This window comes from Abramis brama (genome assembly GCF_963993115.1).
Source record: "Abramis brama genome assembly, chromosome: 5".
Taxonomy (NCBI): Eukaryota; Metazoa; Chordata; class Actinopteri; order Cypriniformes; family Leuciscidae; genus Abramis; species Abramis brama.
The window spans coordinates 17563223-17579299 of record NC_139967.1 but is presented as its reverse complement, the minus strand read 5'-3'; the positions used below and the strand labels follow the sequence as shown (position 1 = coordinate 17579299).

Here is a 16077-nt window from a genome sequence, read left to right as displayed (position 1 = left end):
AGTTCATGCTTTTATTTCTACAAGCTTGAATTGGGTACTAATATAGAATTTTTATTTTATTTATTCTTGCCTTAACTAACTTATTCAATGTAGACATTATATTTGTTAGTGTTTCTCACCGCATAATCATTGTTATCAGTGCAGGATATGTTTAAAAGCTTCTTTAGAGAATCTTTTGTGAGATTAGTTGTGTAACACTTTTAAATTTGTATTTCTAACCAAATAAACACATGCTGAGATGTACAGTAGCATCACTAGCCATTTCTGTGCATCTGCCTCTGTGTGTGTTCTTAGTATTTGCGCGTGTATACAAACTAGTCGAGTTTCTTCCACGAGGAAGATGTTGCTTTCCTGTTGAAACAGAAGTACAATGGATTGGAGTCTGTTTATACATTATGGACTCGTGTGAGTATTAGCATTTGTGTGAGTGTGTGTGTGTGTGTGTATGTGTGTGTCAAAGAGAAAGAGAGAGAGATATACTGTAGATGTTGCCGCAGGGTTAGTATTCCCCCTTGTCTGTCACACACTCACAAACAAATACACACACTCACTGTCACGTCACACTGCCACTGCAATGCAGGGAGGGGAGAAGAAAAGACTTTCTCCACATTGTAGTATGGGAATCCTACTAAAAACGTACTGTTAATAAATGTGCTAGTGCTAGTGTGCTAGTGACCAGCATCAGGTTCTTAAAGGGATAGGTCCCCTCCCCCCAAAAAATGTACTCATCTACTTAATGTTGCTTAAAACCTGTATGATATTTTTATAGTAAATATTTTTATAAGTATTTTTATAAGATATTTTTATATAAAATGGGATGTTGGTTTTGGACCCCATTGGCTTTCATGAAGTAAAATTGAATTGAACAGTGAAACATTTTTCAAAATATCCTCTTTTGTGTTTCATAGTTTTGGGTGAACTGTTCCTTTAACCAGTGAGATTTACTTGGTCAGCCAGCTGCGTCAGATAGACCATGCTAGTCGACCACTTTTACCAGCAAGTTTTGGTGTATGGTTATGCTAATCCACTAATCCACTAAAACAGCATTTGCCAGTATGAAAGTTCAGGGCAAAACAATTATTATTTTCTGTTATTATATGTGATGGAGAGGCCTTGAAGTTGTCTTCCATTACTGTTTTTACAGTACAGTGTTCTTACTGTTCCTATGCATTTATAATATTTACGTGGGGTTTGCTGTTTTATATTTCCTGCTTTGGCTAAGTGGGGATTGCCTTAAAGAGAGTGAGAACTGGATGGGAGCACTCATTTTAGCTATTTATGGAAATGTTGTGCAAATGTAGGTTTTATCCATCCTATTTATTGACTTGTTTTAACTCTTGTTCCTAATCATCTTGTGTATCTATTTATTAATCATATGGTGAGGCATATGTGTGTATTTAAGCCAATGTGCTTTCATTTCTACTGGAGAAAGTCTTGTGCTGTAATGTTAGTAATGACACCAGTGTGTTTTAAATCAATAGAGGAAAGGAGGATTGGAGGATGGATCATGAGGGAATTTTTTGAGGGAATTTGAGGTTATTATAGCGCTGCTTGAGCGCACTGAAACTCTGGCCTCAATAGATGAAGTTTTTAAAATGTTTTATTTATAACCTGTTTAATTTCTCTTAACCATATTTATTTGCACACTTTTGCACATCTGCTTGTATTAAACATATTTTTGGATGCTAACATCGCCCCATTTTTACTTGCTGTGATTCTCCTTGTGACCGCTCTGGTCCCTATTACATTATATGATTGTTGTATGTAATATTTCCTCTCTTTCTTTCTTGCACAGATTTCCTATTTTATTTTCTCCCTTAGTTTTTTTTTTCTTTTCGAGCATGAAGTAAAATCTTGATTACAGAAGCATCAAATCCCTCACATTCTGTCCACCCTACGTTTGTTTTCTTTTTTTCTTTTTTCTTTGCATGTATAGCTTTTTAACCTCCTCTCTCTGTACACTCTTAACACCTGTTAAAGAGTAATGGTGGTCCATCATCGCCACCCTCCTCTAATTATCATGATAACAGATGGCAGGTTGTCAGGGGGCACAAACAGTTTTTTTTTATCCCTTAGTGCTTCTCCATAATCATGTTGCAGAGAAAGCTATAATGTTTCTGAAAATGAAATGGGACTCGTTTAATAACCAAGTCAGGGTAAATTATGCCTCTCACTGGCAATGCATAGGCATTTCTCAGTACAGTAAATACCACTTTTTGTGAGCTATATCTAATGTTAAAAAGTTATCACTACACAGTTTTGTCATACTGTGGACTGAAAGTTAGAGAATAGACAGAAAGATGAGAAAAACTGTCTAGGCATGTAGGTGCATTAGAGAGAAAAAATGATTGACCTCTGTTTCCTTAAGGATGAAGTGCAGCCATCATTAATTAGAAATGCAAAAATAATGTATTTTTGATTAGTTTGAATACCTGGTTTTAACTGGTGATGATGATTTTATATTAATTTATATAAATAATTATTTATTTAAAGTTATGTATATAATTGCAGTACTGCTCAAAGTTTGAGGTCAATAAGATTTTTTTGGGTGAATTTTCTTTATACTTTTATTACCTGAGAGTTTTTATTTAGGTTGATGAGGACTTCCATCAGCCTGAAGAGGGTTTATTCTGAGAGAACAACTGGCTGTATGTACATTATCCCGCTTATTACACGGCTGCTTGCCACATAAGTAAATAATTAGACACGAAATATTGATCTGAGTTGAAATATTTTATTAGGTCTTTAAACATAAAGCTTCCGTGGAGAGAGCAGTTGCTAGCATGGCAAGTTCAAACTAACGTTAGATGGACATTTAGAAGATGCAGTATACAGTCATACCACTTGTTACACAGCATTTCGACACATAAATAATTATGGAGATAAGAGATATTGATTTCAGATTAAACTGTTTTAAAATCATACCTGTTTGTATCTCATAGTCCAACAGTGTACAAAACAATAGTCACAAAATGGCAGCAGCTGCATTTGTATGAAACAAGAGAGAGCTAGTTCACGATACTGGATGGCATAATTAAATAACTGTACACAAAATATTGATTTGACTGAGTTTTAATATTTTATTAGCTCACCAAATGCAAAACTTCCACAAAGAAAAAACATTCCTAGCAAGTTATCTGTTTTCAGTGGTTGTTATCGAGGAATAATATACCGCTGAATGGTGCGATTAACCAATCAGAATCAAGTATTCCACAGAGCCGTGTAATAAGTTTTTTTAAGCAGATCTATTGAAGTCTACAAACCTATTGATCTAGATTTGTAGACATCAATAGGTAGCTTATTTAATTAATTTCCCTGAAATTGTATTTTGACAATTATTATAAAAATGGCTTACTCATCTGACTTTGTATATTAAGTTGGCATAAGAGAAAGAATTTTAACTTCACATTTGTTCTTGCAAATGTTTGTAATGTTTCATTTTGGTGTATTTCTCTCATTATTTTTTGTTTCTCAACCATGAGCCTTATGATGATCAATACGGTCTTTTGTTTATGTGGATAAATCACTATATTATGAGATTTCACACTTTAATAAGCACACACACTCATACTCTTACACACATAACCTGTGTCGTAGAGCAGGGCTCCCCTGATACCTCTGTGCAGTAACAGTGTGTTCATGGATGTGTATGTATGTGCATTTTTTCCCACAGGGAGTTTGCAAAGGAGCGAGAGCGTGTGGAGAAAAGGCAGGAGTTCCTGAAGCTCCGCAGACAACAGCAGATAGAGAGGGAACTGACCGGTTACTTGGAGTGGATCTGCAAGGCAGGTCAGTCTCTAAAAATTAACAATATCTCCATTAACACTTATAGTAATCGCCACAGGACCAAAGACGTTCATGCGTTTTTCAAGACCTGAACCTGAGAATGTTCTACAGTACATCGCAATCACCAGACGGCCTCGGTCAGTTCCAAAGAGCATTTTGTTCCCTTGTGTTTTTCCTCCCTTGACTATTTATCTCACTCACTTCCCGGATCTCTGTTCAGCCGCAATGGGAGCTGATGTATCTGTGCCTGTCTATTGCTCATCACTTCCTCTCTCCATGGCAACCAAATAGCCTTCCTCTCACTTCACCAGCTGGTTCATACCCTCAGTCTTCCCATGACTGCATGTAACAGCTCTTTCATCAGCTGCTTCACTTCAACAGTCAATGTCTTGGAGCTTTCTTTGTCTGTAGATTTGCACTGATCTGGGGCCAGTTTAGTAATGGTCTTCTCAAGTTCTACTCATCATAGGATTTTAACGTGTTTCACACATTCTGAGTACACAATTTCACCATTTTTACTGCGTGATGCTGCATACCTGAAACTGCAGTAGAGTTTTATTGGGTCTCTCTTGCTGAAATCAGCAGAAAATACATTTGCTGTATAAATGTATCTATATCTTGATGGGCCAATAGTTCAATGGTGGTGAAATTGCAGACAGGTTCTTCCGGGTTGAGTGAAGAATGACGAACTTCAGTCTGACTCGGTTGTGGTCTGAGAGTCCTCTCACCCAGGTGGAAAGTTACAACATGGTTTGTTGTAACTGTGAGGCCCTGCCGGCATGGGGAGGTCCTGCAACGTCGCGGTCAGACCGGATGTCTCTAGTCTTTTCCATATGACCAGCAACAAGAAGAGACCGGGTCACTGAGATAAATCAAGGCTTATCAGTCAAGCTCGCATCAGCTGACTTTCATCTGGTTCACGTCTACCTATAGGAATACAACGCCAATCACAGCATCCCTATATATAAGGTCCATTCATTATAATAAGCAGATTTATCATGTTGCTCAGGAGCTAATTATCCTCCTCCATCCCCAGCTCCTCCTCTCGTCCAGTCAGGACTTGGCCTTCTGATATTCCTCATTTTTCTCAAATTATGTTGTACATTAAATTATTGAACATTAAATATATCTGCAATACATTCATGTTGGTTCTGTTCTGTTTACCCTAAAGGGGGTTTATCTGCTCTCCCTGCTCTTATCATGCTAGGCTGCATGGATGGGCAGGAAGTTCTTGCCCAGAACAGAACCATACCGCCAATCCTAATTGTATGCTAATTGTCAATCATCTTTGACGTTAGTGGTCCTGACAGAATGCCCTTTTAGCTCTCTCAAGTTTGGCTTGACCAATGAAAAGGTTGTACGTTCTGTTTGGAAGCTGACTCATCTACATGATCATTGTGGATTGGCAGTATTTTTGTCTCTGATTAATTGTTACTCTGATTAATATAAAAAGCATACAATGAATGTTATGAGGAGGTGATATACACCGATGTGTAGAGAGTTAAACGAGGATCATTTTGACATGAAACGTGATAAGGTTACATTATCTAGTTAAGGCATGCATAAAACGGTATGTCCTGGGGAAATGCATGTTCATTCATACTGTAGAAAGGTTTGTCTATGAATTAATGGAGAGAAGTCTGTTTTATGGGCATTATGTGTCTGTTTCAATAGGAATGATGTGAGAGTGAACACTCTGTTTCCATGTAGATGCACATGCAGGATGTGTGAAACAGGCCTCAGCATGTGGCATTACGACAAATCATCATAACAAAAATTAATCAGAAAAAAATGGATGACAGGATTTTTCTAAAGTTTAGAAAGTTTTAGCTCTGTAAATGTTGATGTTGTTGGTCTTTTATAGTTCTGCCTCATCCATTATCTAATACTGTAGTTCCTAGTTTAGGATGGCACAGTTTCTTGTAAAACTTCTGATCTTCCACCAGCTCAGGAGTTAATAAGCTGTCACAGCATGTGGTATCCTCCCTTTTCTTTCCCAGAAGCCCACTAGAGCTCTTCCATGGGGATTTAATTGACTTAGAGAGGTGATTTCCCAAACTCCTCCATGGTGGCCCTGGCTGTAATGTTTTAACACCATAAAATCATAATGGAATTAACTGCTTGCATGTGCTTTGACTTCGTCATGTATCTATCTACAGCCATTATAGTCAGTTAGATCTTCACTACATTGTTTAAAACGTTAATGTGTTGGGCGATACAGTGCTCACTGCTGTCCCTGCCTCCTGCTGGATGTTAGTTAGATCTGCAGTGACAGCAGTGATTACTGCGTGTGGCACCAGGTTACAAAAAGTCTTTTAGTGGTCGCTTTTGTCTACCTTTTATCCTGTTTATCCACCTGGAAACCAACCACAACACAGAACAGCAACAACCACTTAAAGTATAGTGTGTGAGAGTAGTAAAATATATTCTTTGTCTCAGAGGAAGTCATGCTTGCTGAAGAAGATAAACATGCAGAGGAGAAGGAGGATGGTGCCTGGTACAAGAAGAAATGCAACAACCCAGGTAATTGAATTATTATTATATATATATATATATATATATATATATATATATATATATATATAAATTACATGAGCAGAATAGCTTAAGTTTTAAATACTACTAATAAATAATAATTAACAATATGGTTACACTTTATTTCTATAGTCCACTCTAGTGTAGTATAAGTAACTTACATGTCAATTAATTCTTAATAGAGTATTAGTTGACTGTTTGGATTAAGATTAGGGTCAGAATAAATTGACATATACTTGCAAATTTACTTATAGTCAGTAGAATATCTGTTGGGGAACTATTAAAATAAAGTCTTAGCAGATAGTAAGCAGGCAGTCTACTAATACTCCAATGACTGGTACTTGACATGCAGTTGCAAAATTACATATAGTTAGTAGAATGTCTAAATAAAGTGTTACCTAAAAATATATGATTATAATTTATACTACTACTGTTTATTCACGTGCTTTCCAACATTTTTTAGTATTGAAAAGAGCCAAGAAGAGCAAAAATGACCTCATTAATGCAGAAGAAGGAGAAGACCACTTCACTGACATCTCATCGGTTGGTGAGTTCCAGGCCCGATGCCTGTGTCCTTTGAACTTTCGGTGGACGTTCTCCCAAAATCAGCACAGAAAATGGGGGAAAATAGCAGATTCAACAGATTCAAGTCAATGTATCATAAATCTCATATCAGTGATGTTTTCATAAAAAAGAGAGGGGATAATGAAGGGATAGTGGATGGATGGATGGATGGATGGATGGATGGATGGATAGATAGATAGATAGAAACCCTCTCCTCTCCATCATCTGTGAGCTGTTGTGAACATCTAAAACAGTCTCTCTCTCTCTCTCTCTCTCTCTCTCTCTCTCTCTCTCTCTCTCTCTCTCTCTCTCTCTCTCTCCTCTATCCCCCTCTCCACAGCTCCCCAAGGCTCTCCATTCACCCGTACAAGTGTGAAGAGCAGCAAGAACGAGAGCTCTTCTTACTTTCGCAGAAAAGAGAAGAGGTTTCGCTTCTTCATCCGACGTATGGTGAAGGCCCAGAGCTTCTACTGGACCGTTCTGTGTATAGTGGGACTGAACACACTGTGTGTGGCTATAGTCCACTACGACCAGCCCGAATGGCTCACATATGCACTGTGTAAGTGAACCGCATCTTTTAAACATCACTGCAGCTCTCTGGAGAATCACAGATTTATGTGAACAATATCTGAACATGGCTTAGGCGCATTGGGAGCGATTTAAAAAACCTTAAAAAATCTATGCAAAACAAGGGCTTTTAAGTACTATGCTACTTATCTTTGCATTATTAATTGTTCAACTTATTTTACGATTTGACTCAAATTAGCTTTAGTTTTTAGCCTTTGAATTTGACATAAAACTGACCCTGTTGTTGTGACTGAGGTATGTTTCTTAAAGCTGAAGTAAAGTTGAAGCCTTGAAACATGCAGCGTTATCAATATGCTGATTTAATTTACACTGAAACAGGCAAACATGGCAAAACATATCAAGCAGCTCCTCCCCTTTTTAAAATATCCAATAGCGTTTCGTTTATATCACAGCTCAGCCATTGAGCTCGGTAAAGCCGCATTTGCCGCAACTTCAATTTTGAATTCATGGGGACTTTAAAGGGATAGTTCACCCAGAAATTTTAAATTAGCCCATGATTTATTCACCCTGAAGCCATGCTTGGTGTATATGACATTCTTCTTTTCAGACGAATACAATCGGAGTTATATTAAAATGTCCTGGCTCTTCCAAGCTTTGTAATGGGAGTGAATGGGCACTATTTTTTGAACTCCATACAAGTGCATCATATCCATGATCATAATAGTGTCCCAAACGGCTCCGAGGGGTTAATGAAGGCCTTCTGTAGCGAAGCGATGCGTTGGTGTAAGAAAAATATCCATATTTAAAACTTTATCGACTAAAATAACTAGCTTCCGGCAGACGGCCGTACGCAAGTCGACTTACGTCAAAAGAGTAACACTTTACACTTGACGATGTATGACGTAGGATGTAGGTGACGCCTCTGGCGGTTCAAACAAACAGGGCTGGGCAACCGCGTTCGTCATTAAGTTGTGCGTCAAGTTCAAGGGTTACTCTTTTGACGTATATCAATGTGTACGGCCGTCTGCCAGAAGCTAGTTATTTTAGTCGATAAAGTTTTAAATATGGATATTTTTCTTACACCAACGCATCACTTCACTTCATTAACCCCTCAGAGCCGTTTGGGACAATTTTATGATGGATATGATGTACTTGTATGGACTTCAAAAAATAGTGCCCGTTCACTCCCATTATTTAGCTTGGAAGAGCCAGGACATTTTTTAATATAACTTCGATTGTATTCGTCTGAAGGAAGAATGTCATATACACCTAGGATGGCTTCAGGGTGAGTAAATCATGGGCTAATTTAAATTTTTGGGTGAACTATCCCTTTAAGTTAAAAAGAAGATTCATTCCATTAAAAATTAAATTAATTTAATTTCAAATAATCAAGGCTGTATTAAACTGATCAAAAGTGACAGACTTTTTGGAAATTGGACAAACAAAAATGATATTTCAAATAAATGTTGTTCTTGTGATTTTTATTTTCATTATAGAATCCTGAAAAAAATATCACAGTTTTTACAAATATATAAAGCAGCACAACAGTTTTCAACAGTCAACATATTAGAATGATTTCTGAAGGATCATGTGACACTGAAGACTGGTGAAAATTCAGCTTTGCCATCACAAGAATAAATTGTATTTTAAAATATGTTAAAATTAAAAACAATTATTTTAAATTGTAATAATATTTAAACAGTATTACCATTTTACTGTGTTTTTGATCAAATAAATGAAGCCTTGGTGAGCATAAGAGACTTCGTTTTCCCTGTCACTGTTTCCTGTAATCTTTCCTAATATATCTAAGCCCTCAGTTTTCCTCAGTTCTGCGTCACGCATCATCTGTTGTATTGCTTATTTAGCTCACTGTTACAATAGAAAATAAGTATAAGTATATTGGTATCATGGTATTTTTCTTGTTAAAACAGCCCTAAATAATTAAAACAAAAAGTGTGTGTCGGCTTGTTGGGATCCACATCAGGGGTGCAATCTGTTCTCACAAGTTCAATTCATTAGTTTCTAGTCCACAAAGCATAGAGTCCCATGTGCCAGATTGGTGCCAAAAATGACAAAAGAGCATTGCCCCACCTCCTACATTTACCTCTGCTTGCATGCCAGCTGCTACTCATCATTAAGTGACATTTAGCTGATGCTTTAATCCAAGTTATTGCAGTGACAGCTCCCCCAAGAGATTTAAGGGTCACAATGTGATGGAGTTTATGATTTGCCCCTTTTAAGGTTTAAATGTGCAACCTTACATTTACATGCCCAGTTCTTTACCCATGAGGCCACACCATTCTGACTTATCATCGTCAGACCACTATGATGGCCGGGATGATTATTCTTCAGATTAATGATCTGTTATGTTACTTTGAAACCTGTTATAGAAGCAACAAAGTATGAGGTAAAAAAGTGTCAGTAGGTTATTGCATCTTTCACTATTGGCATGACTTAGGGGCTGCTCACACAGAACGTGTTTTTCCATTCCAATGCGCTACTTTTCCATTGTTTTTCTATGCAAACACACACTAGAAGGATGTGTATGACCATTGCGCTTGCTTCGCCTCCAAATGTGCTCGCCTCCATTGCATTGCACCTATCTAGCCAGTGAGATTCTTTTCTTTTTTTTTCCCCATTTCAAAAATAGTAGCTATCTATTCTGCTGTTTGGCTATTTCAGTTATAGCATCACATCTCAAAAGCACGTCTCGAGACCCTTGCGTTATGCGCTGTGCTTTTTAAAAAACATTTCTGAGCGCTGCGTCTTAGCATTTTAGACGCAAAGATGCGTTCTGTGTGAACGGCCCCTTAATGATCTTATATGAATGATAAGTAATGGGACTGACAAAGTCCTTTGTTAAATGTTTTCTTTGTTTATATAGATTTGGCGGAGTTTGTGTTCCTTGGTCTGTTTCTAATAGAGATGAGTCTGAAGATGTATGGCCTTGGGCCCAGGACCTACTTTCACTCCTCATTTAACTGCTTTGACTTTGGGGTGAGTAACGTGCCATCAAATACAAATGATATGCCATCTACGTGTTCAGTCAGTGCCAGGGGTTCTGGCACCAAGACAATTCTTGTGTTTTTTTTGTAGGATAAAACAAATGCTGATTAAATATGATATATATGATCACATTTATTATTATAATTTATCAAATTATTTCTACTGGCCATCCGGCCTGGGTCTTGACCCACATGACCCTAAATAGGACAAGCGGTTTGGAGAATGGATGGATAAATGGATAGTATTGCTTAAATGCTTTAAATGCTGTCTTTGTTTTTTTTTAGGTGATTGTGGGTAGCATTTTCGAGGTGATCTGGGCAGCTGTAAAACCAGGAGCCTCTTTTGGCATTAGTGTGTTGCGAGCACTGCGTTTGCTGAGGATATTCAAGGTTACCAAGTAAGAGATCATAATTCCCTGTGTTAATCTGTGGTACTCTGCAGATCAATGGCCTAAATTGATCATATTTATACCAAGACATGGTTGAATGCTTGATTCTGATTGGTTCACAGTTTCAAATTAAAGGATTAGTTCACTTTAAAATGAAAATTAGTCCATGATTTACTCACCCTCAAGCCATCCTAGGTGTACATGACTTTCTTCTCTCAGATGAATACAATCGGAGTTATATTAAAAAAATATCTTGGCTCTTCCAAGTTTTATAATGGCAGTGGATTGCAACCAACAGATCGAAGCTCAAAAACGTGCATTCATCCATCGTAAACAAACTCCAAACGGCTCCGGGGGGTTAATAAAGGCCCCCTGAAGCAAAACGATGAGTTTATATTCATATATTCATGAGAAAATATTCATATTTAACACGTTACAAAGTAAAATTCTAGCTTCCGGCCAAGTGGCCATACACAGTCTACTTGCCCCTAATGCGCAACTTACGAAATTTATGACGTCGGAAGTAGCGTAGTGCGTCATGTTGTAGCGTAAATATCAGCAGTACGTCGCATTACTCGCATAAGTTGTGCTTTAGACTTAAGTGGAATCCGTATGTTTGTTTGGCCAGAAGCTAGTTATTTTACTTTATAAAGTTTTAAATATTAATATTTTACCTACACAAACTCATCGTTATACCCACAGGAGCCGTTTGGAGTTCGTTTATGATGGATGAATGCACGTTTCAGAGCAATCCACTGCCATTATAAAACTTGGAAGCGCCAAGATATTTTTTTATATAACTCCGATTGTACTCATCTAAAAGAAGAAAGTCATATACACCTAGGATGGCTTGAAGGCGAGTAAATCATGGGCTAATTTTCATTTGAAAGTGAACTAATCCTTTAAGTTTCGAAAGACACTAGTCAAGGAAACTGGATAAAATGTTTTGATTAAAGTGGAATAACTGTCTCTGAATTAGGGTAGAAAAAGCATAATTAATATACCTGGGGAGTAACAAGCCTTCCAATTCCTTATGTGGCTGTATTATTGCTGTAGTTATTATGGAATGTTTCTGTAGGTATTGGAACTCGTTGCGTAATCTGGTGGTGTCTCTACTCAACTCAATGAAGTCCATCATCAGTCTCCTGTTCCTGCTGTTCCTCTTCATCGTGGTGTTTGCTTTGTTGGGGATGCAGCTCTTTGGAGGACAGTGAGTACTGCAAATCATCTAGTCCATGTTCTTGCTTTTGTTTTTGCTTTAGGTTTTACACTGCCAAATTTTACAAGCCAACACAGTCCCAGAATAGCTTATCATGCAAAAGTAAACAAAAAGTTTGGATAACAGGGGCTTGTATTTTAAAGTTTTAGTGGTTAGTTTCTAATTCCAATTGATTTCTCATGCTCTCAGCAGCCAATAATTTACTGCAGAAACAAATTGTGGATGGCACAAACCATGGTTGTACGTGAATATGTATTTAATGGCTATTGACAGACTAGATTCTACCGAGAGACAGAGAAATTTGTGCCAAAATACTGTCAACAAAAGATATGGAAGTATTTCTCCTCCTTAAATATTCCTATTTAATTGGTTGTCCTTATTATACACAATTATATGGTTAGTTGCATTTTATTATGTTTGTTTTTTCCCGCCTCTCTGTAATCAGAACAGACCTGTGACGTGCCCCACTTTTGGGTTGCGACCCACCAGTTGAGAACAGCTGATCTGGGCCCTGTACTTTTCAGAGCACTTGTGTGATGTACTTTTCACCAAAATTGATAAATCAAATCAAATCAAATCAAATCAAGTTTATTTATAGAGCACATTTAAAATCAACCTTGGTTGGCCAAAGTGCTGTACAGTAAAATAAGAAAAACAAACAAACAGGACAAAAAACATACAAATTATGGTACATTAAACGCTTTAGAGAAAAAATGTGTTTTCAGCAAAGATTTGAATTCAGCTATTGTGGAGGCTGATTTAACATGCAGTGGTAGGGTGTTCCACAGCTTAGGGCCGACTACTGCAAATGCCCGGTCACCTCTTCGTTTTAAACGGGATCGTGGAACAGCCAGGAGATGATGATCTCTTGATCTGAGTGATCTGGATGGATCATGAATGATAATTAAATCGGAAAGGTATTTGGGGGCCTGGTTGTTAAGAGATTTGTAAACAAATAATAAAAATTTAAAATCAATTCTGAATCGAACCGGTAACCAATGCAGAGAACGTAGAATTGGGGTGATGTGATCTCGTTTTCGGCTGCCAGTGAGCAGACGGGCAGCCGCGTTTTGGACCATCTGAAGACGAGAGATGGAAGTGAGAGGTAACCCAACATATAGTGAGTTGCAATAGTCAAGTCGTGTTGAAATAAAAGCGTGAATGATTGTTTCAAAGCTATTCCTGTTTAAAAATGGCTTGACTTTGGCTAACCGTCGTAAATGATAAAAGCTGGCTCTAACTGTGGCATTAATTTGCTTGGTCAGTTTAAGACTACTGTCAAGGTAAAAACCTAAGTTTTTAACTTCAGAAGTGAGGTGTGGCGTGAGGGTACCAAGATCAGTGCAGTGTCGGTCAAAGAGCTCATTTGGACCAAATTGGATGATTTGGGTTTTGTCATCATTTAGCAGCATGAAGTTATTAGTGAGCCATAGCTTGAGTTCATGGAGACAGTCTTGTAGTCTCTTATATGTAGTGTTATGTTCATTAGGTTTTATAGGTATGTAGAGTTGGGTATCGTCCGCATAACAATGGTAAGACACACCAAATCTACTCATAATTGATCCCAGAGGAAGCATGTACAATGAAAAAAGTAGGGGTGCCAGAACCGATCCCTGAGGTACCCCACAATTGATCGCAGAAGATAGATGAGTGCCTAATCTAACAGAAAAACTTCTGTTAGATAGGAAAGACTGCAACCATTTGAGTACCATACCTGAGATACCGATCGAATGTTCTAGCCGAGATAGGAGAATCTGGTGATCTACAAAGTCAAAAGCTGAACTCAAGTCTAGTAACACTAAAGCCATGGTATCGCCAGCGTCTGTCGTTATTAAGATGTCATTAAGGACTTTTAAGAGAGCGGACTCAGTGCTGTGAAGGGGTTTAAAACCAGATTGAAAAATATCCGAAATAGAATTAATGTACAGATAGTGTTGCAGCTGTATAAAGACCGTTTTTTCTAGAATTTTTGATAGGAAAGACAGGTTGGAAATGGGTCTGTAATTCGCATATACAGCGGAGTCGAGTGATGGTTTCTTGAGAATGGGAGTCACAGTGGCGAGTTTGAAACAAGCAGGGAAAACCCCAGTTGAAAGACTGTTGTTAATGATATGCAGAACATCTGAACCAACAGAGTCAAATACCTGTTTTATAAAACGAGAAGGTAAAATATCTTGAGGAGAGGTGGTGGATTTCAGTTTTAAAGTGATTTCCCTGCATGTCTGAAGGGAGATCAGTTCAAAGTGGCTCCATTGTGAGTTGGAGAAAGTAGGGTCAGGTACATGCTCTCTTGAGGTAAAAACTAGTGCTCGGGTAGTGTTAATTTTATCAGAGAAGAAATTAAGGAAGTTTTCGCACTCGGTGGGAGAGATCATAGGAAAAGACTTAACAGAAGGGTTTAAAACAGAATCGATAGTAGAAAAGAGCGTTTTGGAACAATGCACATTTTTCTCAATGATGTCAGATAAGAATTTATGCTTTGCTGCCTTGGCTGTTTTTTGGAAATTATTTAGTGAAACAGTCAGCATCTCAAAGGAAATTTGAAGCCTGTCTTTCTTCCATTTACGCTCAAGCCGACGACATTGTTGTCGCAATAGACAAATGTCCCTAGTTATCCATGGCTGGGGCCTTTTTTGAGGGTGAATAAGCTTTCGAGGTGCAATGGAGTCTAAGATGCTGGAACATTTGTTATTAAAAGCTTGTAGCTGCTCATCGACATCCGGATGATAAGTAGGGGAGTCCAAAATGAGAGGATTGTCGGCCTCAGAGTACATTTCAGAGAACACAACATGAGAGAGTGGGGTTAAAGAGCGAGACCAACGAGCATGGGGTGGTACAGTTGTGGGTGGTAAAGGAAGAAATGTTGAGAAGAGCAGTGGTTTGTGGTCGGAAAGTGGAGTATCTCTAATTTCAATATCGGCCACAGACAGACCATATGACAGAATTAAATCTAATGTATGACCGTGACAGTGGGTGGGACCATTAACCCACTGAACAATGTTTAAAGAAGATAATAGGTTTAAAAAGTCCTTGGCTAAAGCATTAGCAGAACAACATACATGAATGTTAAAATCACCAATTATTAAAATATGGTCATATTTAGTCAAGACGCTCCCCAAGAGGTCTGCAAACTCATTTATGAAATTACTGGATGAAGGTGGACGGTAAATAAGTAGAAGTAAGACTGGATAAGGAGAATTTAGATGAATTTCCTGGAGTTCAAAGCTGGTAAAAGTGGTAGTTGACTACCACTAAATCATCCATTGACGTGGAAAAAAACTGCCCATTGTTTACGTTCCTCTCTGCATAAGCATCTGTGACTCTTCCAAGCCCTGCCGTTTCATTTACCCCTCAGCCACATGTTAACAAACATGACTGAGTTGATCCAGACGGTGCAAGTTTTCATTTCTCTGTTCCATGAATTATTAATCGTATGCTACAGCAGAGGAATTGCCTCTACGCACGCTTCCCATGAGGTAAATATCAGCTTAGATGCGCAAACATGCTGTCATGTGATCTACTTTAATGAGAAGAGTGCTAGATAAACAAATAGGCAGTGCGGAATGAGAAAATGTTATTGAAACATAACAATGTGAGGATAGCTGCAGGAGAGACTATTCCCCCCGATGGCGAATATGTGAAGTCTTTCCAGATCTGTGCTTAGTGAAATGAGAAATTGCTTTTGTGCCTCTCTGATACTCGATTTCAGCTCCATAGAGCATTAATATTTAAGACTGTAGATGGACATGATAAACTGACTGTCTGATCCATGAAGTCATTATCTGGGCTGGATGAAATAGACAGTGTCATATGTTCAGTTGTGAAGCACATCAGAGAGCAGAGCTGCTGAAAACAATGAGACCAGATAAAATATTCTCACTTTTAGAATGTTTAATATATACAGTGGGGAGAACAAGTATTTGATACACTGCCGATTTTGCAGGTTTTCCCACTTACAAAGCATATAGAAGTCTGTAATTTTTATCATAGGTACTCTTCAACTGTGAGTGACGGAATCTAAAACAAAAATCCAGAAAATCACATTGTATGA

At 38.0% G+C, this 16077-nt stretch overlaps 1 protein-coding gene across 1 annotated transcript in view; it reads left to right on the top strand.

The window, feature by feature from the left end:
* The window catches only part of cacna1ba (calcium channel, voltage-dependent, N type, alpha 1B subunit, a), a 106793-nt gene that overhangs the window by 44294 nt on the left and 46422 nt on the right, over positions 1-16077 (top strand). Inside the window, exons 8-14 of the mRNA XM_084113650.1 lie at positions 3674-3789; positions 6226-6309; positions 6785-6868; positions 7226-7444; positions 10298-10410; positions 10704-10816; positions 11886-12017. Of these exons, the coding sequence (XP_083969776.1) occupies positions 3674-3789; positions 6226-6309; positions 6785-6868; positions 7226-7444; positions 10298-10410; positions 10704-10816; positions 11886-12017 (861 nt within the window). The remainder of the gene's footprint in view (positions 1-3673; positions 3790-6225; positions 6310-6784; positions 6869-7225; positions 7445-10297; positions 10411-10703; positions 10817-11885; positions 12018-16077) is intronic.